The sequence below is a fragment of the Perissodus microlepis genome, chromosome 3 (assembly GCF_051167445.1).
Source record: "Perissodus microlepis isolate ML-2025 ecotype Zambia chromosome 3, ASM5116744v1, whole genome shotgun sequence".
NCBI lineage: Eukaryota > Metazoa > Chordata > Actinopteri > Cichliformes > Cichlidae > Perissodus > Perissodus microlepis.
The window spans coordinates 21,538,617-21,561,898 of NC_140463.1; the positions used below are offsets into that span (position 1 = coordinate 21,538,617).

The 23,282-nt window shown below is 40.6% G+C and overlaps 3 protein-coding genes and 2 pseudogenes across 3 annotated transcripts in view; 2 read left to right on the forward strand and 3 right to left on the reverse strand.

The window, feature by feature from the left end:
* The first annotated feature begins 53 nt into the window (after positions 1-53).
* Positions 54-19,663, forward strand: LOC146390494 (uncharacterized). Its single transcript, XM_084923577.1, has 3 exons — positions 54-3,771; positions 18,228-19,236; positions 19,580-19,663. Exons 2-3 carry the CDS (start codon positions 18,238-18,240, stop codon positions 19,640-19,642), a joined length of 1,062 nt encoding a protein of 353 aa, XP_084779703.1. The 5' UTR covers positions 54-3,771; positions 18,228-18,237; the 3' UTR covers positions 19,643-19,663.
* Positions 3,004-5,898, reverse strand: LOC146390495 (uncharacterized; annotated as a pseudogene).
* On the reverse strand, positions 6,111-16,840 carry LOC146390496 (uncharacterized; annotated as a pseudogene).
* Positions 19,654-22,270, forward strand: LOC146390497 (uncharacterized). The gene is made up of 4 exons (XM_084923579.1): positions 19,654-19,745; positions 20,280-20,430; positions 20,795-20,884; positions 21,339-22,270. Exons 2-4 carry the CDS (start codon positions 20,422-20,424, stop codon positions 21,564-21,566), a joined length of 327 nt encoding a protein of 108 aa, XP_084779705.1. The 5' UTR covers positions 19,654-19,745; positions 20,280-20,421; the 3' UTR covers positions 21,567-22,270.
* A 900-nt stretch (positions 22,271-23,170) lies between these two features.
* LOC146390498 (uncharacterized) overlaps positions 23,171-23,282 on the reverse strand; it is a 10,984-nt gene continuing 10,872 nt past the window's right edge. Inside the window, exon 2 of the mRNA XM_084923565.1 lies at positions 23,171-23,282. This exon is cut by the window's right edge and continues 3,058 nt beyond it. The gene's annotated coding sequence lies outside the window, so the exon portion shown is untranslated.

The following is a 23,282-nucleotide window of genomic DNA, read 5'->3' on the forward strand; positions in this document are numbered from 1 at the left end:
GTATATATATATATGCATATATATATATGTATATGCGTATATATATATGCATATATATATATGCGCACACCCCACTTTTCAGTTATTTATTTGTAAAAAAAATGTTCAGAATCATGTATGATTTTGGTTCCACTTCCGGCAGTCCCATTTGAGTAGTGATGGCCCACTTGAAGCTGTCAAAAATCCCACAACTTAGACATTCACATTACTCACACTCTCATTACACATACATATAGGATCTTGGGGCTGGGCACACTACACGGTATCCAAAAGACCATCAGGGTGTACAACCTCACCCCTGGCGTCGTTGCCCACCTCTCAATTTTAAATACATGTAGACATCGAGGGCTATCTGGAGGGGCTTACCTGCTGCTCTCTGGCAGGTAGCTTCATGCCCTCCTGGGTTTTAAATGCACCTTAGAACACACATGCATCAACACTACATATGAGCAGGCGGAGGGAGGTTTGGAGTCTTCACACACCCCCGTTCTCTGCGGCCTGTTGGAGCAGGGGGGCTAGGAGGAGGAGTTGGCCGTCCGACTGGGGTCTGGAAAGTGGGGCCTCCCTGCTGCTGCCGAGCCGGGGCAGTCTTCTTCTCTCCACCCCAGGGAAAAGGGTAACACCACCTTGGTCTGGGTGCAGTCCCCCCCCCCCCCCCGGCGGCAAGTCTACCTAGACCTGGGGCTTAGAGTACGCTTGGGGAGTGTGATTGTGTGTACAGTGTATCTTTATGTCAGTCTCCACGTTGGGTGAGTGTTGACTAATTGCATATGAGAGCATGAGGGTGGCAATGGATGTTTGTATCTGTGTGTGCCTGTATGTCTGTGTCTATATGTCAGGTTGGGTATCAGACGCCACCTCTCTGGGGACATCCCAGGTCCTCCAAGGTATGGAGGCCTATCTCCCCCACCACTTCCCCTGCCAGTGGCAGACGCCCTCAGACATCGGTGCGTTGGTGGTTCTTTGTGTCTGGGGATGGGTGTCCTGGTAAACACCCGCTCACTCCTTGGTGGCTGCTTGTCGGGGGCTGGAGCCTGGGGCTCGCTCGGGCCACTTCGGGGGTGGGGTGCCCTCGGCCTCTCGGCCTGGGGCTCGGTCACTCTGGCACAGCTGGCTGCCGGCGGAGCTCACGGGCACGTCACTGCAAACCCCCCTGGCTTCTGCTCTGCAGCTGCTGAGTGACCCCTCATCTGGGGCTCTCCTCAGCTCTTTCTGGGATAGTGGCGCGGCTGCCCCTCTGTTGGTCTTCCTTGGTCTCTTGTGTTCTGAGGGCCTCTGGATGTCTGGAGTTTTGATCTCCTCCATACCTGCTTCATGCCCTGGAGGACGGGGCTGTGGCTCCCCACACCCTCTAGCAGATCATTACATGAAGGAACCTTTTAAATACAAGCGCGCTCATGCTCACAGGTGTACACACGGGTGCTCACACACACAAACTACACCCTTTTTGGCTCCTACCTCAAAGCACACTGTGCGCTATCGATCTTACATGCTGCACAATAATGTTTAATATTTAGTATTTACTGTTACATTCCCATAGATCATCGTGATGTTGTTTATTATGTTGCTCTTTTTCTTTTCTTCTGCTTGTTCTCTCTTTTTTCTTTCTCAACATGTGATCCAGGTGATTGATATATGTATTTTTTGTCTGCTTATTTTGTTGGTTTTTGTTTTTTGCCCTTTATCCCCATCCCTCTTCCCCACTGTTTTTCTTTCCCTTTCTTTCTCCCCTTTCTTTTCCCCAGTCAAGTCTGTCCTGTATTTAACAAGTGAAAATAAAATAAAATAAACAATAAAAGGTGAATCAAATAGACCATTACGGCAAGGCTGGGACGGTCCATTTGGTAAAGTAAATCCGTTGGGCATCTTTCTTCGTCTTTAGACAATAATTCTGATGGCAAAAGAGCCAAACAGGACAGGCAAGGAAAAAAAAAAGAAAAAAAAAAGAAGCTGTCAAAAAAGAACAACACTATGCTTCAGAAGCAGAGTCAAGGCTTGATTTGTTTGGCCAAAGTCACGTGATCAGTGACGGCTGAAGCTTCATTTTTGTCCCTGATTCAGTGGTTTATCAGGAAATGAATCATTCGCGGAGTTTGTGGATGTATAGCAAAGTACATTTGTGGAGTGTTTTGATGGTGAGAGATAGCAAACCACTGATCATTCTATTGATAGATTTGGAGCCAGATTTGGAGAGGCAGTTCCGTCTTGTGGGAGTATTTTGAGTTGAATTTGGCCAATCGGGTGGGTTTGCCAGCTTTCTGTTCTTATTGTTTTCCATTGTTTTGTATGTGTTTATTTTATCTGAAAATGTGAAAAACGTGAAATGTCTTAACAAAACTAAAATCTGCTTTTCATAATATAAATATAATTAAATACCTTTAGAAAGACTTCAATTTGACTCTTTAAATTTAACATAATTAAAATTGTTTTATTTTTTAAATAATCTTAAAATGTTGTTCTACAAAATTTGCAGCAATTTAATTTGTTTATTCATTATTCATTTATTCATTGCACAGAACAAATAATTTTCTTAAAGACCAAACAGGATAACCTTAAATGCATCATGTTTTAACTTAACAAGTTCATAAGCACTTTCCCTTTCCAGTTCACAATCAATTCTACTCCCAGGTCAAAAATATGTGTAACGAAACTGGCCTAATATAATATTATTCATAACATACATGTCCAGCTGTCCAGTGATTAAAGTACGTCGGGATCTCACAGAAGAAGCACACTCCATAATGTATTGTGCATTATTATATGTATATGTTGGTATTTAACAATCGTCTATTGTATTTACCAATATCCAGAAGTCATATGTAAAGAAAAAGTCTAAGGAGCTTGGAAAGAAAAGTGTCTGGACTTCTTTAAGTTGCTTGAAGACGTTTCACCTCTCATCCGAGAAGCTTCTTCAGTTCTAGGGTCAAATGGTGGAGTCCCAGATTTAAGCCCTGTGGGAGTAACCCACCGAGAGGGACAATGGATCCTCTAATGATCCTCTACCTAATCACATGAGCCAAGGTGTGAAAATGGGTGAAGGTCACAATCATCCAAGGTTTTGGGTGAGCTCGTTGTGAACCCTAGCCCCACCCTATCATGTGATTTCCTGAGGTCAGATGGCCCAGGATGTGAGTGGGCGTTAAGGCGTCTGGGAAGGGATCTGAAAACTGGATTATAGATGGTAGACAGTTGGTGTCGTAAACCACCGCCTCTGTTCAAAGGTGGTCGTTCACAGTGGACATGAATGGCTTCTTTCACTCCTCTTTCAAACCATCTGTCCAAAATGTGAACATTAGTATCCTCAAAAGAGTGACCTTTGTCCTTTAGATGCAGATAGACAGCCGAGTCTTGTCCCGTGGAGGTGGCTCTTCTATGTTGTGCCATATGTTTGTGAACTTGCTGTTTGGTCTATCCAATGTAGAGGTCCAGTTTCTGTCTGAGTGTGTTGCTGGGTCTGAATTATACTGGGATGCCGTGCTTGGAGAAGACTCTCCTGAGTTTTTCTGATACACTGGCTACACAGGGGATGACAATGTTGTTGCGTTTGTCTTTCTTATCGTCCCTAATTGGTGTCTGGTCTTCTTTTCTGTGCATCTTTGCTGCCTTGATGGAAGCCTAATTAGGATAACCACATGTTTTAAGTGCTTCCTTTACATGTGTGTGTCCCTTCTTTTTCCCTTCAGGCTTGGAGGGAACAATCTCTGCCCGGTGATGTAGAGTCCTGATTACCCCAAGTTTGTGTTCCAGAGGGTGGTGGGAGTCAAAGAGGAGGTACAGACCTGTGTGTGTGGGCTTCCGGTATATTTAAATGTTTAGGTTCCCATTCGCTTCAATGCGCATGGCACAGTCCAGGAAAGGCAAACAGTTATCCTTTGTGTCTTCCCAGGTGAACTTGATGTTTTTATCCAAGACCTACCATAGAAGCAAGTCAGCCAGAGCTTATCTTTATATTTTTACATGTTGTAGTGCCATTTTTGGGAGCATTTCAAGTTATACATCAATACAACCGTTATAGCCCAAATTTTAATAATATGTATGCATTAATAATATGTATCCTCTCTTTTGGCTCTCAGCGAAGGCGGTCGCACTTTTCTCCTCTCCTGCCCTTATCTTCCCTGCTTAGCTTCTTATGTCCTTGTCTAGTCTCGTGTTTTTTGTATTACTTTTCCCTGGAACACTCTCTCACAGTCTGTTCTCTAAAACCTAAAAGAGGAATTATGGATTTGATCAACTGGTCTCTGAATGCAATTGACACCCCTTCTCAACGAGAAGTCTGGGCTCGGGTGAGCCTGACTGCTGAAGATATCTACCTATTCGGAACCATGATAACAGGGTTCTTGCTGATCGGAGCTGGCTTGGCCCTGGCTTATCGAAGAATTAAGGCTGTTCAAACCCCCACAAGGCTGCCCGCTGGGATTGAAATGATGGGACGAGGCGTGAGTTTCTCAAAATGGGCTCATTGAGTGCAGCACGGAGAAGATCTTGGCGAACGCACGGCTGCTGTGAATACTCAGAACAAGACCTCTGAGTGAAAAACTGGATTACATCTGGAGGGGCTAATTGATCAAATCTTGGGAAGTGCACTGCGGTCGTGAGTTCTCAGAACCTGCTCTTTGAGCAGTTTGGATAACATCATAGAAAGCTCACGGCTCTCCAACGGGAGATTGAGAGACCAGTGTTGGACTGTTAGAACAGCTTTGAAATTCATATGAGTTGTTCGCACTAAAGTAAAAACCATCATCACTTCATGCGGAGACCCCTTCGGCGCCAGCTGCGGCCTCAAGGCTGGAGCTGAACAAAACACCCTGATAACGACTGTGTTTAGACTGTTCTCCCCATTCCATGCAAGGCCACCTGGGTTGGCTGGAAGACTGTTTACTTAGCCTGGCAGGGCGAAGGACACTGTCTCAGCTGAACTCTGGACACACACACACACACACACATACACTGATATGCACACACTGATCCCCCCTCCCTTTCCAAACGCCTTCGATGCTTGTGCCCTACCGGGGAAGATGGCAGTCGACTGGACCAGCGCAGACATGCTGCAGGACCGGATGCGCTGTCTACACCGGCTCTCTCTTACCCTTTACCCGCCCCTGTTGCTTGTCTTGTGTTTCTATGGTGTATTGATAGTCATGTGCTTTTTGTGCTGAGGTGTTTTTTCTGTTATCAAACTGTTCTCCCACTAGGAGCTCAGTCTGAGTGGAGTTTTTTTTTCTCCTCCTCTCACCTCATGTTATGTATTTTTGTTGTTTTTTTCCTATCAGCCTACCTTTCTGACATGTCTCCCCAATGTGATGTTTGTGTCAAGTTGGTCAGAAGGTTCCTTTGTAAGTGTGCATGCGCCATTAGCGTGCTGCCTGCTGTAACCCTAATTTCCTTCGGGATTAATAAAGTATTCTGATTCTGATTCAGATTCTGATTAAGTCAACAATAACTACATAAATTGCAAAAAAAAAAAAAACATGCAATAAACAAGAAAAAAAAAAGAAATTCGTTTTTGTTTTTTTTAAACATATATTTCTAATTAGAGAAATTCAAGAGGTTTATCCCTCAGAGCTGTAAATACAAAAAAGTTGCACAAAATAGTTTCCAACAACAGGAAATTTATCCTGAGTGTCTTCATAGTGTCATTTTTAAGATACGCCAATTTTTATATACTGCACGAAAAACGAAAATAAATATTATAATGCAAATTTGCAAAAAAACAAACAAAAACCCAGCATGTGCATCAAGTATTTCCAGCAGTGCAATGCAGAAACTATTTAGAAAAGCATGAAGTCAAACATGACTTTTAAAAACACCAGTGTAGGCTTAGAAAGCCCCAAAGGTAAAAAAGTAAATTTTCCGCAAAAATGATGTCACTTCCGGTTTGGGGCAGGTAATGGCAGACATGCAATAGTTCGCGCTGACGTCTATTCCAACCTAGGAAGTTTTATGAACAGCTGATCAGATAGTCAAAGTGTGTTTCTGGAATATTATATTTTTGTTGCTGCAAGTGCTTTCTGTGCAGTTTTGGCAAAGCTTTATGTGGAAGGAAACTGTGACTTTGGACTGGCATAAGATGTAAGTACAACTCCTCTGGTTTCACATGCAAAAAAATTATCTTACGTGGTTCCAGTTCTACGGGGATTTAAAAATAGTTGCGCAAAACAGAGCGTGCCCGCTCCAGCGGATTTTAAAGGGTTAATGTGCGCAGTGAAGGATTCCAGTTCTTGTGTTTGGATTTTGACCCAGGTGTTGTCTACATATCTGTACCAGTGGCTAGGTAGTCTCCCCTTAAAAGAACCAAGAGCCTTTCTTTCCGCCTCCTCCGTGTAAAGGTTGGCTACAATAGGTGACACCAGGGAACGAATGGCACAGCCATGTTGTTGCCTGTTGAAACCTTCATTGTATTTGAAATGGGTTGTGGTAAGGCAGAGGTCTAACAGTGTGCAAATCTGATTGTGGATGAAGTTGGTTTGGTCTTCCACAGAGCTGTCTTCTCTGATTTCATCTGGATCCATGGTAAGTTTCTGGACCTTGTTGGTGAAGTCGATGGGGTTCTTGATGTGATGTGGGGGTGTTCCCCACAAGAGGTGCTAGGATGGTAGCAAGGTGTTTCGAAATGTTGTAAGTGGCTGAGTTTATGCTGCTTACAATGGGTCTGAGTGGCACCCCTTCTTTGTGGATCTTAGGAAATCCGTAAATGCAGGGTTTGGCATCCCCGGGGTATAGGCGATGATATGTAGGGCGGTCAATGATTTTGTCCTTTTCAAGTTCTTGAAGGCAGGTGATAACTTTGTTTTTGTAGCTGCCTGTGGGGTCTCGCTTTAAGGCTTCGTAGGTATTGATATCACTGAAGAGAGAAGTGATCTTTGTGTGGTAATCCGTTGTGTTTAGAACCACGGTGCACCTTCCTTTGTCATCTGGTAATATGGTGATGTTGTGGTCTTTGCTCAGGGAAGCGATGGCCTTCTATTCTTGTATGGTGAGGTTCGACCGAGGGCTTTTGCACTGGAGATGGTGGCTAAAACTTTCATCCTTGGCTCATGTGATTAGGTCATTAGGGGATCATTAGGGGGTCCATTGTCTCTCTCGGTGGGTTACTCCCACAGGGCTTAAATCTGGGACTCTAAACCATTTGACCCTAGAACTGAAGAAGCTTCTCGGATGAGAGGTGAAACGTCTTCAGGCAACTTAAAGAAGTCCAGACACTTTTCTTTCCAAGCTCCTTAGACTACGATGACCTGGAGGATTGAGAACCTTCACAGACATGTAAAGAAAGACCACACCATGGCACATGTTTAAATAAGGAAAGTTCATTGATCAAATTTCTTTATTAAACAAATATATAAAAAAATGTTCACCCCAAAGAATACATGTCCAAAGCAACACAATCAATATCAGACAGAAATGTGAACTTCACTCTGTAGAGTAGGCAATCATTTTAATTAGTAGATTCAAGATGTACCTCATATTTTTGGCCAGCAGATGTCACAAGAGAGGACTGTGTTGAAACCAATGACTGTAGAAAACATGGACGACGCGATAGCTACCCAAAAATGAAGCCAAAACATCTCTGTCGCCCCCTGGTGTCTGGCTGAAGTATAGGTCATAAACCCCGCCTCCTCCATGTTAGCGGATGGGACTGGGGTCAGACTAAAATAAATTCATTCTCCTCAGATACATTTTTCCCCCAGATTCTTTATTTTATTATCAATAGTTCTCATCACGCTGATCGTGGCTCAAGAGTTAGGAGTTCGCCTTGTAATCGGAAGGTTGCCAGGTTGGAGCCCCGGCTTGGACAGTCTCGGTCATTGTGTCCTTGGGTGAGACACTTCACCCGTTACCTACTGGTGGTGGTCAAAGGGCCCGGTGGCGCCAGTGTCCGGCAGCCTCGCCTCTGTCAGTGCACCCCAGGGTGGCTGTGGCTACAATGTAGCTTGCCATCACCAGTGTGTGAATGTGTGCGTGAATGGGTGGATGACTGGATGTGTAAAGCGCTTTGGGGTCCTTAGGGACTAGTAAAGTGCTATATAAATACAGGCCATTTATGTCCAACGGGTTTCCTTTCCCATAAGTTTGATTCTAATTCCTACCATAGTGATGTTAAATTGTGGTGTAACATCATCATAACAGCTTTGACACAGCCAGAGGTGTTCTTCAGTAAACTGGACTACCCGACAGAAGGACCCGAGGCCCTGCTGCACTAATAAGCTAATCCGTAACTACTGTCCTAGCTAGGTCCTGAGTCCTAGCTAGCTACGATAAGCACTAGGCTGTTGGGGAAACTTATTTTGTAAAGTTTGTTTAGCTAATTCGGATTCGGATTCCAATCCGTGCAGATGAATGAATTTACCCTGACTAAAGACATCAAGAGAAAAACCCCGGGCTGCTCAGTCACTAATTACCGTTACTGTACTTTTATTACAAGTATTATACTGTAAAAGCAACAGGCTGCTCTCTGCTTCAGCTTCTGTGCAGAGCTGATTATGAAATATCTTCAAACAACAGCAAGTTTTCAGTCTCTTGCCACATCTGTAAAGACAGCAACACAAATTAAAAAAAAAAGAAGCTTGTACTTCAGTAACTCCTCATTAATTAGTAACTAACAATCAAACTGTAGAACTGGAAAAAATGTAAGGGAACTTCAAATCCTGGGTGGGTGAGGAGAGAGAAGGATCAGCTTTATTTTAGATTTGAAAAATAAAATTTATATTTCAGTTTGTGATGATTCAATTCAATTTCTATTCAATTCAATTTTATTTATATAGCGCCAAATCGCAACAACAGTTGGCTCAAGGCGATTTGTAGGGCTTTGGAGCGTGATGTCACGGGGGTGGGCGTGGAAAGGATTTTGGCCCGATCCACCATTTTGGGGGTCTAAACAAAGCACAAGCGAAAAAGGAGCGAAGGCACACACAACGGCCCTGGTTCGTTCTTGCTGTGTGCTCCGCTGCAATGTTCGATCGCACGACCGACAAGAGAATAAGCTTGAAAATGGTTTGTCTTTTCATTCTTTCCCAACCTGGAAGCAACATGAGGCAGCTCGTGTATCGATGTTACCAAATGAAGGCGTCTAGCCTGGATAGCAGCTGTGAGACGAGCTGATATCCAGTTCTCTTCCATCTCCAAATATCTGTTGGTGCTCCAGACATTTTCATTCCGGTAAGTTCTAAATATGTTCATATCACTCTTTATAGCCTATTAGTTTTATTTTCTATGCGCTCTGAGCTCATAGCAAATTAGAACAAACATCCTACTGAGTGATTTTGTAACTACCTTCTATTTATAGAGTTGCTAATTATTTGGCATTATTGCAGCAAACCAGCCTATGAAATGGATGAAACACATCGTGACTGGGTTGCAGCGCTATACAAGGGACCTGCTTCAAACATATGACCATGCCAATCAGATTACTTCTTCCATGTGAGGGTGAAGAGGTGACCCTTCTGGATAAGATGGTGAAGGTTTGCTGTGTTTGGTGAACAGTGTGATAATAAAACCAGGGAAAAATGAAACCTGCTCCTGTTAAATATTCTTAAGTCTTTTGCTGTATATATAGCAGTATTTTTTTTTCAAAAGATACAGTAACTAAAGTAGTGTTAGTGGTGGGTGATATCATGTAAACACTGTCATGATTTTATGTAAACATTTTGTCACTTGTAAACTATAAATGACATGGATTCTACATTGTAACTGATGTGATGTTCTATAAGGTGGTTTTAATAAAAAAAAAAATAGGCAAAAATTAGTTTGTTTCTTTATTCAATTTTTGAACAGTGGGACTCAGTCAGTACATATTCAGTAAATGCAAATTATTTACATGGCAGTGCACTACAGGCATAAATCTAGACCCCTAGATAAAACATTATGGCATTATAGCGGTGACAACTCCTCCACAGTAGGACGGCTCCTTTTACCTTTCAATATGGATGGTCTGTTTATGTTTTGATCAAGAGCCTTTTTTTGGGCAGCTGAAGAGGAGAAGTCTATCTTATGGCCAACCTCTGGCTGTATCTTGGTCACATTACCCAGCAAAACCCAGTATGCAGGTTCATCTGTAACAGTCCTTGTGCCACAGATAAACACTGTTGCTTCTACATTAAACAGAAGAGCAGTGACGTGGGTGCAGGTCTCCGCGACTCCGGCCTTACAGGTGCAGTGGGCGGCTTCAACCTTCCCTGTGATGCTCACAGTGACCCATGGCTGCAATGCTGGTTCATTCAGTCTTTGAGAGTGCAGGACCTGAAACACACACAGAAAAAGTTAATTTAAAGAAGAACTATGAGCCAAGGCCAAAATAAATGTGTTTAATCTACTTTATCATAAATGTAACAAAGTGTTTAGAAAGTTGGTACATACATGTAATTTTTCATTTCTGTATGTGTCCATCTATAGAACGCTGCATGTTATAGTGTAAATCTGCCTGTTCTATCTCAGAAACCTGCCTGCAGAAAATGAACCTAAAGTATGTAATGCAAGGATGTCATCACTTTAGAGATGGAGAAAGCATAAAGTGACAATTATGAATCACTTAATATGATAAGGAGATTCTGCAGGTCATTAATCAATGTATAAAATTAAAATAAAATGTATTTTTAGTGACACAAGATACAAATATGGAAGCAAGATGTATAATTAGAATTATTTATAATAAATCATTGCAATTTCTTTAACCATAAAGAATAACTAAATCCTTCAGGACAATGTCACATCAATGCACTGAACTCACTATGTTATCCACCTAACAGCCTCCACATGTTCTCACTGTAATTTCCCCTCATGAATGAATTTATGCTGTACTCATGTGAATGTCTGCAGGGAAATCAAATGCATTTCACATGCAGTACTTGAGCTGACTTACCTTTGTTTGAATGACGACTTGTACACGCTGATTCCACAGATAAGGTACGAAAATATGTCAGGCTACGTCGATAGCAGTTGGTCTTCAGGGTTTCTATTCCACAGCCGTATTTCATACGTGTCCACATTTCCAATGCACGCTATTTTCTGCAAGTACCGCTGCTTCGCTTCTGAACGAAATCGGTCTCTATACAGTCCATTCTCTTTTGTGCTGCTTTTAAGCATCTTGTAATCGTCGTTCCAACACAGTGTGTTTGTTTTGATTCGTAGACCCCGAAAATGGTGCCGCGCTCCCACAACGCATTGCGGCGTGACGTCAACTCCAAAGCCCTATGTTGTACAGTAGATTGTACAATAATATATACAGAGAAAAACCCAACAATCATATGACCCCTATGAGCAAGCACTTTGGCGTCAGTGGGAAGGAAAAACTTCCTTTTAACAGGAAGAAACCTCTGGCAGAACCAGGCTCAGGGAGGGGCGGCCATCTGCTGCGACCGGTTGGGGTGAGAGAAGGAATACAGGATAAAGATATGCTGTAGAAGGGAGAAAGAGATTAATAACAGACATGATTAAATGCAGAGAGGTCTATTAACACATAGTGAGTAAGAAAGGTGACTGGAAAGGAAAAATTCAATGCATCATGGGAATCCCCCGGCAGCCTATGTCTATTGCAGCATAACTAAGGGAGGATTCAGGGTCACCTGGTCCAGCCCTAACTACATGCTTTAGCAAAAAGGAAAGTTTTAAGCCTAAAAAGTTTTCTTAAAAGTAGAGATAGTGTCTGTCTCCTGAATCCAAACTGGAAGCTGGTTCCAAAGAAGAGGGGCCTGAAAACTGATGGCTCTCCCTCCCATTCTACTTTTAAATAATCTAGAAACAACAAGTAGGCCTGCAGTGCGAGAGCAAAGTGCTCTAATTGCGTCATATGGTACTACAAGGTCATTAAGATAAGATGGGGCCTGATTATTTAAGACCTTGTATGTGAGGAGCAGGATTTTGAATTCAATTCCGGATTTAACAGGAAGCCAATGAAGGGAAGCCAACACAGGAGAAATATTCTCTCTCTTTCTAGTCCCTGTCAGTACTCTTGCTGCAGCATTTTGGATTAACTGAAGGCTTTTTAGGGAGTTTTTAGGACATCCTGATAATAATGAATTACAGTAGTCCAGGCTAGAAGTAATAAATGTGTGAACTAGTTTTTCAGCGTCACTCTGAGATAGGATTCTGTTCTCTTTGTAATTACAGGAGCTGTCCTCAGATTCAGACGTCAGCACCAACCAGTGACAGCAGACAGATCGTCCAATATGTTCACATGTTAACTGCAAATTGATGAAAACAATACAAAGGTTAAAGTACCACATGTGCTGTCAGTGAAAGCTGCAGCTGTTTTAGTGATATAGTTAAAGACAAAAAGTCACCCATGTAACTGTGTCACTGTATATCTGCATTAACAGGACGTCAGTTTGGTGTTTCAGAGAGCTGCTGATCTCCTGCACAGCTTCTGTTTTAAACACTTGATGTACTCAGCTGTATGAAGAGCACAGCTGATTTTCTCTGACACAATTAAATAAACCCGATGAAGGTCACTTGTACGTCGAACTACAAACTTGTAGTTTGGCATTTTGAAGCAGCCTTCAGAATCTCATGCTGTTTTTGTTCCCGGTGAAAATGTTTCCTCCTGGATTGAAATAGATCTCAGCCAAACTGATTTTTTTCAGGAACAAATAAAACACTGAAATAAACCAAACATTAACATTTCAAAGTTAACTAAGAGACTTATATATCATGTTTAACCTGAGTAGCGAAAGACCACTGCCCCGTTTCTTATTTTTTCCTTTTTGTTTTTGCTTCTTGATAAAAGGAGAAATATACTTGCCTACATATGCTATTCTACATGCTTTTAAACCATTTAAAATTACAATTCATAGTTTTATATGTGAATTATATAATGTTAAATTACTATTAAACAAATGACTGACTAAGTATTTTAGGCTTTAGTTTACTTCAGCCATAATCCATATAAATCAGGTATCATACAAAAATAAAAATAGCTTCAAATACAGTCATGACAATAAAAGAATATGACTTTAAGGACTTAACAACATTAGTTCAGTTATAGTACACCAACATCTCTTACACATTAGCACTAAGGGAACACTGAATGACTTGGTGGTTTTTGTCCATAAAACTACTCATCTAAGATTACCACAAAGTAAAAGATCTCTCAGCAAAATTATGCAACAGTTTAGGCACTATTGCCCCGATCAAATCAGTGAGCTGGGATTTTTTATTCTAAACATGAACTATTGTTACAGCAACAGACATGGACTACTGGTGCCCACACAACAACTCAATGTCCACTATGTGAAGGAGCCAAACACATGCCTGCTCCTCTTGTTAACTGAGGTAAACTGCTGGCATATTTGTTTTACATCTATACTGTCCAGTCTCTCCTGGTGGACATGGTATACAGCAGCATTGTTTAATCTCATTTGAGTCATTGTTGACCTTAGCCATCTTTTTAGTCTTCTGAGAGCACTGAAGCTTCTTTCAGCCTCAGTACATGCGTTTTATCCTCAGATTACAATTATTATTATTCTGTTCTTGATGTGCCTCACCTTTGGCCCTGGCTCTTCCCCTCTGACTGCACTAGGACATATTGCCACCTGATAAAATAACACATTGATTCGTGCCATATAAAAAGTGAGACATGTCAATTCAGATTCCTTGTCAAATATACACTAATGAAACAATTTACATCAGCAGCCTGACAACTGTCATGATAATAAATACTAGTTAATCTATAGCACCAAAACATCAGTCAGTCACCTGTGACCTCGCCTCTTCACCTCTGTCCGAGCTACAACATGGCAGAGCTGCCTCTGTCACCTGATGAATAACAGTGAGACATTCCAAATACATGCAGTCACACATGTGCTTCAAATACAGTAATGAACCATCAAGTCATCATCCGATTTCACCTGTGATCTTGTATCACCATTACTCTCTGAGCTTTGTGTTGGTTCTTCTGTCACCTGACAAATAGGACATACATGACAATAAGAATAAAATGTGTAGCTGCTTCAGTTTCTGTCAATTTGTGCAGATCTTGACTCATCAGTAATGTTTGTAGGCTGAGCGCATTTTTAAAACAATTTGTGCAAACTGCACTACCAGGTGGATATTTGCAAAATCACGGCTACCTCATGACATTTTGTCTCAAAAATGAACCCTATGAATATGTCAGTACCATTAGGATGTAATTATTGTGTCACCAACATTTTAATGTTAGACATATAATTTTAACAGCCTCTGTAAACTAATATCCTGGCTTGCTCGAGGCTGCCGTTTTCTCTGACAGTTTCAATCATAATTAGAAATGCTGCTCTGAGACTGAGAGAACTAATAGTGCTGCCTGTTGTGCAGTTAGTTTCCAAAACACGTTATTCGTGGTTACATACAATTTTAGACTGATGTGGGCCAAAGCCTAGCATAGCCTGTAACGTTATTATGACGGACACATTTTATGAGTTAATTTGGCTTTAAGTGACTTGCAGGTTTCTTTGAAAAATACTTATATCCAGGTTCTTCCTTTTTGCTGCCATCCTCCTCTCCTCCTCGCAGCGCAGGCTTGCCGCTGCTAAAACTAAACAGAGTTCCCTGAAAGGCACAGCCAATCACATTGGCCATATTTGTCGCATGAGGTAGGACTCCAGTAGAGAACGTAATTTAACTCTTTCTGCACCGCTGGGTGAATGAGACGTTGACAGATCGTTTTTTTTCCTTTCTATCGGGTTTCATTTTCTTTACTTGAATAGATCAAATTATTGGTGGGGACAATTCAATAATCGCTGAATATTGGTGGGGACATGTCCCTTCCGTCCATGCCAAATCTACGCCCTTGGGTCACACTCTGGTTCAGACTACTGTATCTTGAGATCAATGGCAGAAGTGGCTGAGAATTAAGGAGAAGGGTGTCTTGCAGTTGTTGAGGTCACCAGCATGTGCCCCAGCTCTCCCAGGATCACTCTTCATTTGTAGGTTGTAAAGGACTCCCCCACTTCAGTGAAGTTGGGTTATCAATATTCCACTTTGTGAATTGCTTGTCATAAGTAATTTAGAGAATCATCATTAGATTTAAAGGTTCATCCTTTTACTGTTGTGCATACCTTCCCATTGTTGTTCTCTTCATTCAATAATGCATCCTTGAAATATCAAACACCATTTTGTCCTCACTACACCTCACTCCTTCTTTATTTTCTCTTTTACAGTGAATGGTGCTAAAAGTGTTGCAGTGACATAGGAAATGTGGCAATGTAAGACCTGCCCTTCAGTTTTTCCAAGTAGGTCCCATATTCTGAAACATTATCGAGTGAGACACAGGCACTTTGGAAATAATAATGGTATTCCATGTGTTCATGCAAGCTGCCCATGCACTTTTAAAACATGGAATGCACTATTAATTCATTTGAATAGATGCCACGTTGTTAAAAATAGTCATCATCAGTCACAGGGATGTACATTTAGCTGTCATTTGTGTTCTTGTAAGGATCTTGTGTCTGAGAGAGATTACTGGACTCACATTAATGCACACTTGAAGAAAAATGAGGTTGTAACTTGTATGTTTTTGTACTGCAAATTCAAAACAAACGTCTTCGGATCTTTTAGATCCTACAAGAGTAGGAAACACAGGTGTTATTCAGTAAAAAATCTTAAACCAGGAATAGTAGTATCAGACACAGTTGCTTACCCAGAATCTGCCTCCAGTACCTTTGATGAACACATTGGTGAGGATGCTCAGCCAGGTAGCAGTGCTGATGCTTCACATGACCTCCCCAATGTAATTGAGCACAGTTTGGCAGCAGCTTTATTACAATTGGAACATTTTTCTAATGTACCAAGCAGAGCAATTAATGAGTTTTTGGTAGAACTTCATCACTTAACTGACTGTCTCTCAAAATCTCACGCTGAAGGTGTTCTAGTGGACATTTTTAAGAAGAACAACCTTCAAGTTGACAGAGCTGTCATAGAGGAAATCACTTCTTCTCTGTGGTTAGCAAATCCTCTAAATAAGGCCATAGAAAAGGGTGGGACATTGAGTTCTTCATATCAACGTAATCAATATTACAAGGAAAATTTTAATGTTGTTGAACCAGTTGAATATATTTTAGATGTGAAAAAGAACAAAACATTGCAGTATATTCCCATCCTAGAATCCCTGCGAGTGCTGCTGAGTAGGAAAGATATTGTGGACAAGATAGTTAGAAATCATGAAACATGAAGGGAGACTTTGATAGGAAACTAAATTTTGTACAGGTCTTATAAGGATGGTCTGCATTGTAAGGAAAATACTTTGTTTTCAGGGGAAGAGCTAAGTTTATCCATAACTTTGTATGCTGATGACTTTGAGGTCTGTAACCCTTTGGGCCCCTCCCGCAAAACTCACAAACTTTGTGCTGTGTACTGGGTACTGAATAATCTACCCCCAGATTCTCATTCTAATTTATCCTCAATTTTCCTGTGCATTTTGTGCAAAACTGACAACGTAAAATCATTTGGGTTTGACAAGGTATTAGAGCCCCTATTACACGACCTAAGGTCTTTAGAAGTTGATGGAATTTTTGTCCCTCAACTGGACAAATCTCTGAAGTGGACAGTGCAGATTATTGCTGCTGACAATTTAGGAGCACATGGAATAGCAGGCTTTGTTGAGAACTTTACAGGCCCCTTCATTTGTCGTTTTTGTACAGCAACTGCTTCAGACATTCAATCACATGAGGTCAGGTCAGGAACTTTCATTCTCAGAACAAAAGAAACCCATGAAACCCATGTCAGAGCAGCCATAGATAGTGGCACTAGCTATTTTGGAGTTAAAAGAGGCTGTCCTTTTACTGGAGCACTTTCTCATTTTCATGTTGTCAGTGGCTACCCTCCTGACATTGCCCATGATCTCTTCGAAGGCATTGTGCCTGTTGAAATAGCACATTGCCTCAAGTTACTGATATCAAAGAAGTATATCTCCTTGGATGATATAAACAATTCCATATTGCATTTCCCATACAAGTGGACAGACAAAACCAATAAGCCTCATACTTTGCCACAAAATCTTTCAAGCAGGAAAACCATAGGGGGCAATGCCCATGAAAACTGGTGCTTGTTAAGACTACTCCCATTTCTGATAGGCCCCAAAATCCCTGAACATGAGCCAGTATGGCAGGTCTTGTTGGATCTAAAACAGATTGTTGAGCTAGTGGTTTCTCCAGTTCACAGTGAAGAGTCTATTGCTTACCTTGAGAGCAAAATTTCAGATCATTGACAAAGGTATCAAGAGGTGTTTCCTAACAACAAATTGCTGCCTAAACACCACTACATAGAGCATTACCCACAACTAATTCAGCTTTTTGGGCCTCTCGTGGGACTTTGGACCATCAGATTTGAGGCTAAGCACAGTTTCTTTAAAAAGATTATGAAACATACCAGTTGCTTTAAAAACGTCCCTCTGTCTTTGGCTGTGAAGCATCAGTTTATGATTGGTTATCACCTGTCCTCTCCAAGTATTGATAAACCACTGCTGGATGTGTCAGAAGCATCCACTGTCCCATTAGATGTTTTAAAGGAAGAGCTAGCTCAAGCTTTCAAACAGAGAAATCCTTTTGTATCTGAAATACACATTGCAAAAAATGTTTGTAGTAAGGGAATACAATACAGACCTGGTATGATAGTGGCATATGGTTCTTGTGGTGGCTTGCCTGAATTTGGGGAAATCCATCAAATATGCATTTTGCAGCAGGGACTATTTTTTGTGTTAAAACTGCTGTGTGGATGGTATTGTGAGCATTATGGAGCCTTTCAGCTGACTCTCTCTCCGGCACGATAACTTGCTCTTGTGGAAGTCTCTGAACTGGCTGATGAATACCCACTGGCTGCCTATGCAGTTGGAGGTATGCAGATGACCTTGCATACCTTGAAGAGATCAATCTGTGTCTTTGGGTAAGATAATTTAAAAATAATTGTGCTGGGTGATAAGTATGTTGTACCTCCATGTTTAACCTTGTTTGCGTGGGAAATGGTGATGGAATTGGCAACATCATGCACTGGTGGATGTGATTAAAGAAAAGGAAGGACTGTTGAAAAAGTGTGAACGGTGTAAAAAACGGTCTCTGCTGTCACCTACTAATGTGTATGGGATACCTTGGGCACACTAACTGGTGTTTTTTGTTTGTGTTATTAACTTAATGCCTTTACAATTTTGACAAGTTGATGTTGACATGTTTTTTTTCCCCAGAGTTAACTTGTATTAGTGTTATAATGGTAAAAGATGAGGTTTGTTATAAAACTGATTGTAATTACATTTTCCTATTCTTTCCTAACAGACAGTGAAGAATGACCATGACAGCTATTCTCAGAGTTATCCTTGGACCAGACAGTAGTCAGAGGGTCATGATTTCTGCTGGTCTGCCTTCAACTGTTGCTGAACTGGAAGCTGAAATAAAGACTCAGTGCAAAATAATGGAACCCTTCCGATTGCAGTTCATGGACACACTTTTTGGCAATGAGTTTGTGAACTTAACTTCAATGGAAGAAATCCAAGACAAAGCGACAATCAAAATTGTATACACATCCTTCCAACCTCAAGACCAAGGTGAAGACACATTTTCTTTTCCATCAACCAGTGCTCTTGATGACACATCTACTTCTGGTGACAGCACCGTGACTCTTTCATCTCCAGAGTCTACATCATCACGGTCTTTGTGGCCAGATTTGTTCTGCATTCCCCATTTCACATATGATGCTGAAATTAAGCTTGCGCAGGCCCATGTAGCTTTCAAAGAAAATGGGATGCTGCTGATCCCTGATCCAAAGCTGAAGTCGGACATTTTGGAGGGTTTAATCCAGGAGGTAGTCAAGCACACAGTCTACCTCACAGACAGTAAGTTTGACCAAGTTGCAGAGGCACTCATCCTGAAGCATCCATGTTTAAAAGAAAAAGGCTCACACAGTGGCTATGCGGGATGGAAGTTGAGCCTCAAATACAAGTTATCAAACTACCGCACACATCTCCGCAAAGTAGGATGTCCTGAAGTATGTGTGAATTCTTTGAAAAATAAGCCAGCTGAGAAATGTTCCCCTGCTTCTGCTGTTAAGCGACCAAAGAGGAGTGAAGTGGATTACTGCCCCTCTTTTCCACTTGGAGAAAGTGAACAGTCCCTTGAGAAGATGAGGGTCGAACTCCTTTCCGATGTGAAGAGGCGCAACAACAGAGAGACAGTCATGGATAAAATGAACAGAACATATGCATTGAGAAGACAAGAAGTCATTTTTGATGCTCTCCTGATCAGCAATGTACAAGAGAGATGGCCGGCTCTTTTTTTCCAAGCAGAGGTAATTTAAGTGCGGAAAAGAGGACAGCAAAAAAAAAAAAAAAAAAAAATGCATTAACCCTCTCAGGCTCAAATTAAGTTTTTGTTGCTAATGCACAACCAAGTCCTGCAGTGGTACTTCTGAGTAAAAAAAACCTCATAAAATATGTATGTGGGGTAATCAGGTTGTTAGTTTTTAACTGTTATATAAATGAAACTTGTATGCTTTGGATACTTACTAAAACAATTGTTACGGCCCTAGCTGGGCCTCCTGAAATTGCCCTTGTGTGGGCGTGGTGTTTTTCTCCGCTTCCTCCTCTCTTGCTCCACCCCTCTGTCTCTCTCTTGCTCTTCTCTCTCCCCAGGACACAGCTGCTGCTCATTGGCCTCATTTACCACCTGGGCCCAGTCAGCAATCACCTCTCTGAGGTCATATAAGCTGGGGATGAGCTGTGAGCAGGGTGGGGTGTTCTTGGTGTGTAGTTATCCTGCCTGAAGTGTGGAGTTGTGGAAACAGTATAGCTGCTTTACGTGAGTAGTGTGGGCTTTGGCAGCAGTAAAGCTAGCTGCTACTAGTGACAGGGTGAGCTTGTGGGCCCCTGGAAGTGCCTCCTTGTGGTGTGGAGTTTTTGTTTGGTTGTTGTGTTCTTTGTTGTTGCAACCTTTTTTCCTATTTCCAAGTGTTATTGGTAAAATGGTGTTGCCGGCTCTTTATGTTAAGACTATCTATAATAAAGACCATTTTATTTACTAAAAACACCTGTCTGTTCTCCTTTCATTCTGTTCTGGACTCATTTGTTACTGGTCCCCTCACTCGTATGCCTAGACCCCTTCGGGGGGGAACGTAACAACAATATAGTAATTATACAATATATAAGACTTATGTGATTTACTATATCAAGCAAGCCAAATCTGATGCTAATCTTTAAGAAGTTTTTTTTCTATTTCTTTTTCATATGGGAGTGCTTGACTTTATTAGGATGTGTCCATATATTCCATAGCAGAGTCCAGATGAAGAACCATGCTCTATACCAGCAATTATTTTAAAATTTCATGTTGTTTCAGATAAACGCAGAGTTCAAGCGCATCACAACCATGACTTTACAGTCAAGGTTTCTGTCGCAGCTTGACTATCTCTCCGAAAGTCTCCTGAAAGTGTTTGCAACGTGATCAGGGGAGCAGGGCAGAAAGATAGGATGTAACTGCCATGATGACAGTAAGAACTTTTAAATTATTTAACTACAAAGTGTATATGCATTGCATTAGGTCGGTAAAAGATTTATACGTTGCATCCATTGCAAAGCTCAACTTTTACTTGTGAGTACCAATTCTACTGAAAGGACCCCATTTTCGTCATGCATTTAGTGTCCCACTGTGAGAAATTGATCTTTTTTTATATGATCTGGAAACTATTTAGTCCACTCCCTAAAAATCATGTCAAACTTTTGAAAATTGTTTTGCTGGTGTTGCATGTTGATGACTGGTTCAAAAACTCTATATTTTTTTGTCTTTGATCACTTTCTTCTATGCTACTGAAAATTTATCCTTTTTTTTTTTTTTTCTTTGTTATAATTCTTAAGGATGACATTGATGCTCGAAGCGAGTCCGTCATCAAAGGACTGTGCTTCTATCTGAATGAAAATCCTGACATCTTGGTGCAGGAGTACATGGTGAGTGTCTTATGAGTAGATTGTGGCTTTGCAACATTTCAAAATGTATTCAGATAGCCATTTAATTCTCCTTGGACTAGGCAGGCCTAGTAGTCCTCGTTAATAATTTGGCAAAGAGATTCTAACACTGAGATGAAAACAAAAGGTTAAACTTGTTCGCTACATCCGCTTTTGTTTGAAAAAAAAATTGCCCAACTGTGAGGCTGAAAGAAAATCTAAATTCTTCTGAGTGACATAACCTGGCTTGCTGGTGGGCCAATGTCTTTCTAACAAAAGACTAATGTAGACCTTGAATGCCCTTCATTTGAAATAAAAAGTGTGTGTGTTCTATTTGTTGTTGTTTTTTTTTTTTTCTTTTAGAAACAGATCATGAATGGCAGCATGACAGGGCACTGCATATAAAAAAGATTTGTCTAAAAAAGGAATCTTAAAGAAATGTTTTATCTTTAACCAGGACATGACCGAGGCCACTGCACTGACTGCTATAGAGAAAACAACGGTGGGGATTTATGTCTCCAGAGATACGCCAGGCAATGACTGTCCTGATGTTGGCATCATCATCGAGGGTGTGGTGGTTCTTCAGGATTTGGATTGTGTGACCCTTGCAGTTGCCATGCTTTTTGGACTATTTTACTCGTTGAACATGAGTTACCATCACAGCTCCGCTACACCTTTGAGGTAATTCAGAAGGTGGTAATGGAATTGGATGCAACTCGGCTCTCAAGAAAAGCCCAAAATTTAAAGACAAAACTGCTCATGTAAAGAAAGTTCACTGTTGCTCTGCATGTGAGGTGGTTTGCTCTCTCACTTGTTCTCCTGCATTTTGGAGGTTCAATATCAACGACAAATCAGTGTTCACGATTGTGTACTTTGTAAATGCCATATAGATGGGGCCTGGCTTGGTTTTGGTTTTTTCCTTTTTCTTCTCTGTTCAAGTTTTCTAATTGGCAGCATTTTTAGATTTTGGTTTATTTGTTTTTAAAAGTGAAGAAATGTAGGGTTATTCACCCCAAATAGTCCCATCATGGCTGTGTGAAACAGCATTTTAGGTTTAATTCAGTTGGTGTAAGATTGCTTTGATGGTTTTATGTTTTAAACCAAGATGTTGCAGTATAATCATTGCAGGAATTTTTGAAACTATTTTTCGTATTTGTTAATTTAAGTCACTCTATCACTGTTATTTCTGTGGCTCTTTAATAAAGGTTTTACTTGCAAGTGGTAATTATTTTTTTAGTAATTAGGGCAAAATGCATAATAAGGTTAATAGGTAGGTGTTTCCCAATCCAGTAATTTTAGAGTTAATGGTAACTAACATTATGTTAAATTATTTACAATTGTAATTGTTCATTTAATCTTAAAACCTTAAGCAGAATTTTTTTGTATTACTGTTCTTTTTCAAAAAGTTTCTGTGTTTTGTAAAGTCAATCATGGCATAGATATTAGACCTTTTAGTTTAGTTTTTTTTTTTTTTTTTTTTTTTTTTCCCCTCCCCACACAGGTTACCATCTTGAAAGAGAACAATGTGATATGTTATAAAGCTTACATTAAAAAAATGTGTACTTGATATTAGAATATAATAAATTGTTAAACGAAGATAACATGTAGTATTTAAGTGACCAATTAGTGTTGGGTAAAAGTTACTCAATAGTGTTGGATTAAAGTGAGAAAATTATGAAAGACTAAAATATTCCAAGACCTCAAATTACTTCAACAGAACATGTCTCATTCACATTTTATCAACACAAAATTCATAGGTTTATTGAAAGCGAATAACTTGTTAATTTAACGCAATTTTTTTTTTTTCATTTGCTGCCAAAGCAAAGCATCTGTGTGCAACAAATGTCCACCATTGAATTAAGTAAATCTAACATGCTCTTTTTTTTTTTTCAGTGTATGTAATGTTTGATGCGTCATTATTTATTCCAGTCTATCTTGCAAATACATGTTTGTGCTGCAATGTCATGCACAAACACAATCCTTAAGATCAAACCTATGTCAAAATTGTTTCATTATTTTGGTCCATTGGAGTGTGGTAAGCCATCAAAGGCCGCTACTAGAAACTCGGAATATTACATGAAATTGCTTGTTTGGCCAAAAATGGGTAAATGATGTAATTTGGTAAAAAAAACATTAAAAACTACAATTTTCATGTGTTGAGTTTAGAATGAAAGCAATTTTACCTAAATTGCATGATATATTACTGTCAATAACAAGGAATTATAAAAGGTGGTTATAATGGGTTTCAACTGGCCAAAAATGGCGACGATAGAGTCAAGAGGAACAATCTGGTGTATAGTGAATATTATTGATATTAAGGAGCTGATGTTGAAAATTAAAAAATCTGAAAAAACACACACCTTTGGGAAGTTTCATTCCATTTGCATTAACAGAACAAAAA

Coding starts and splice junctions, on each gene's coding strand:
- LOC146390494 (XM_084923577.1), top strand. CDS start 18,238: ATGACCATGACAGCTATTCTCAGAGTTATCCTTGGACCAGACAGTAGT. Junction 19,237..19,579: donor CTCTTTTTTTCCAAGCAGAG/GTAATTTAAGTG, acceptor CTCTCTCCCCAG/GACACAGCTGCTGCTCATTG.
- LOC146390497 (XM_084923579.1), top strand. Junction 20,885..21,338: donor TCTTGGTGCAGGAGTACATG/GTGAGTGTCTTA, acceptor ATCTTTAACCAG/GACATGACCGAGGCCACTGC.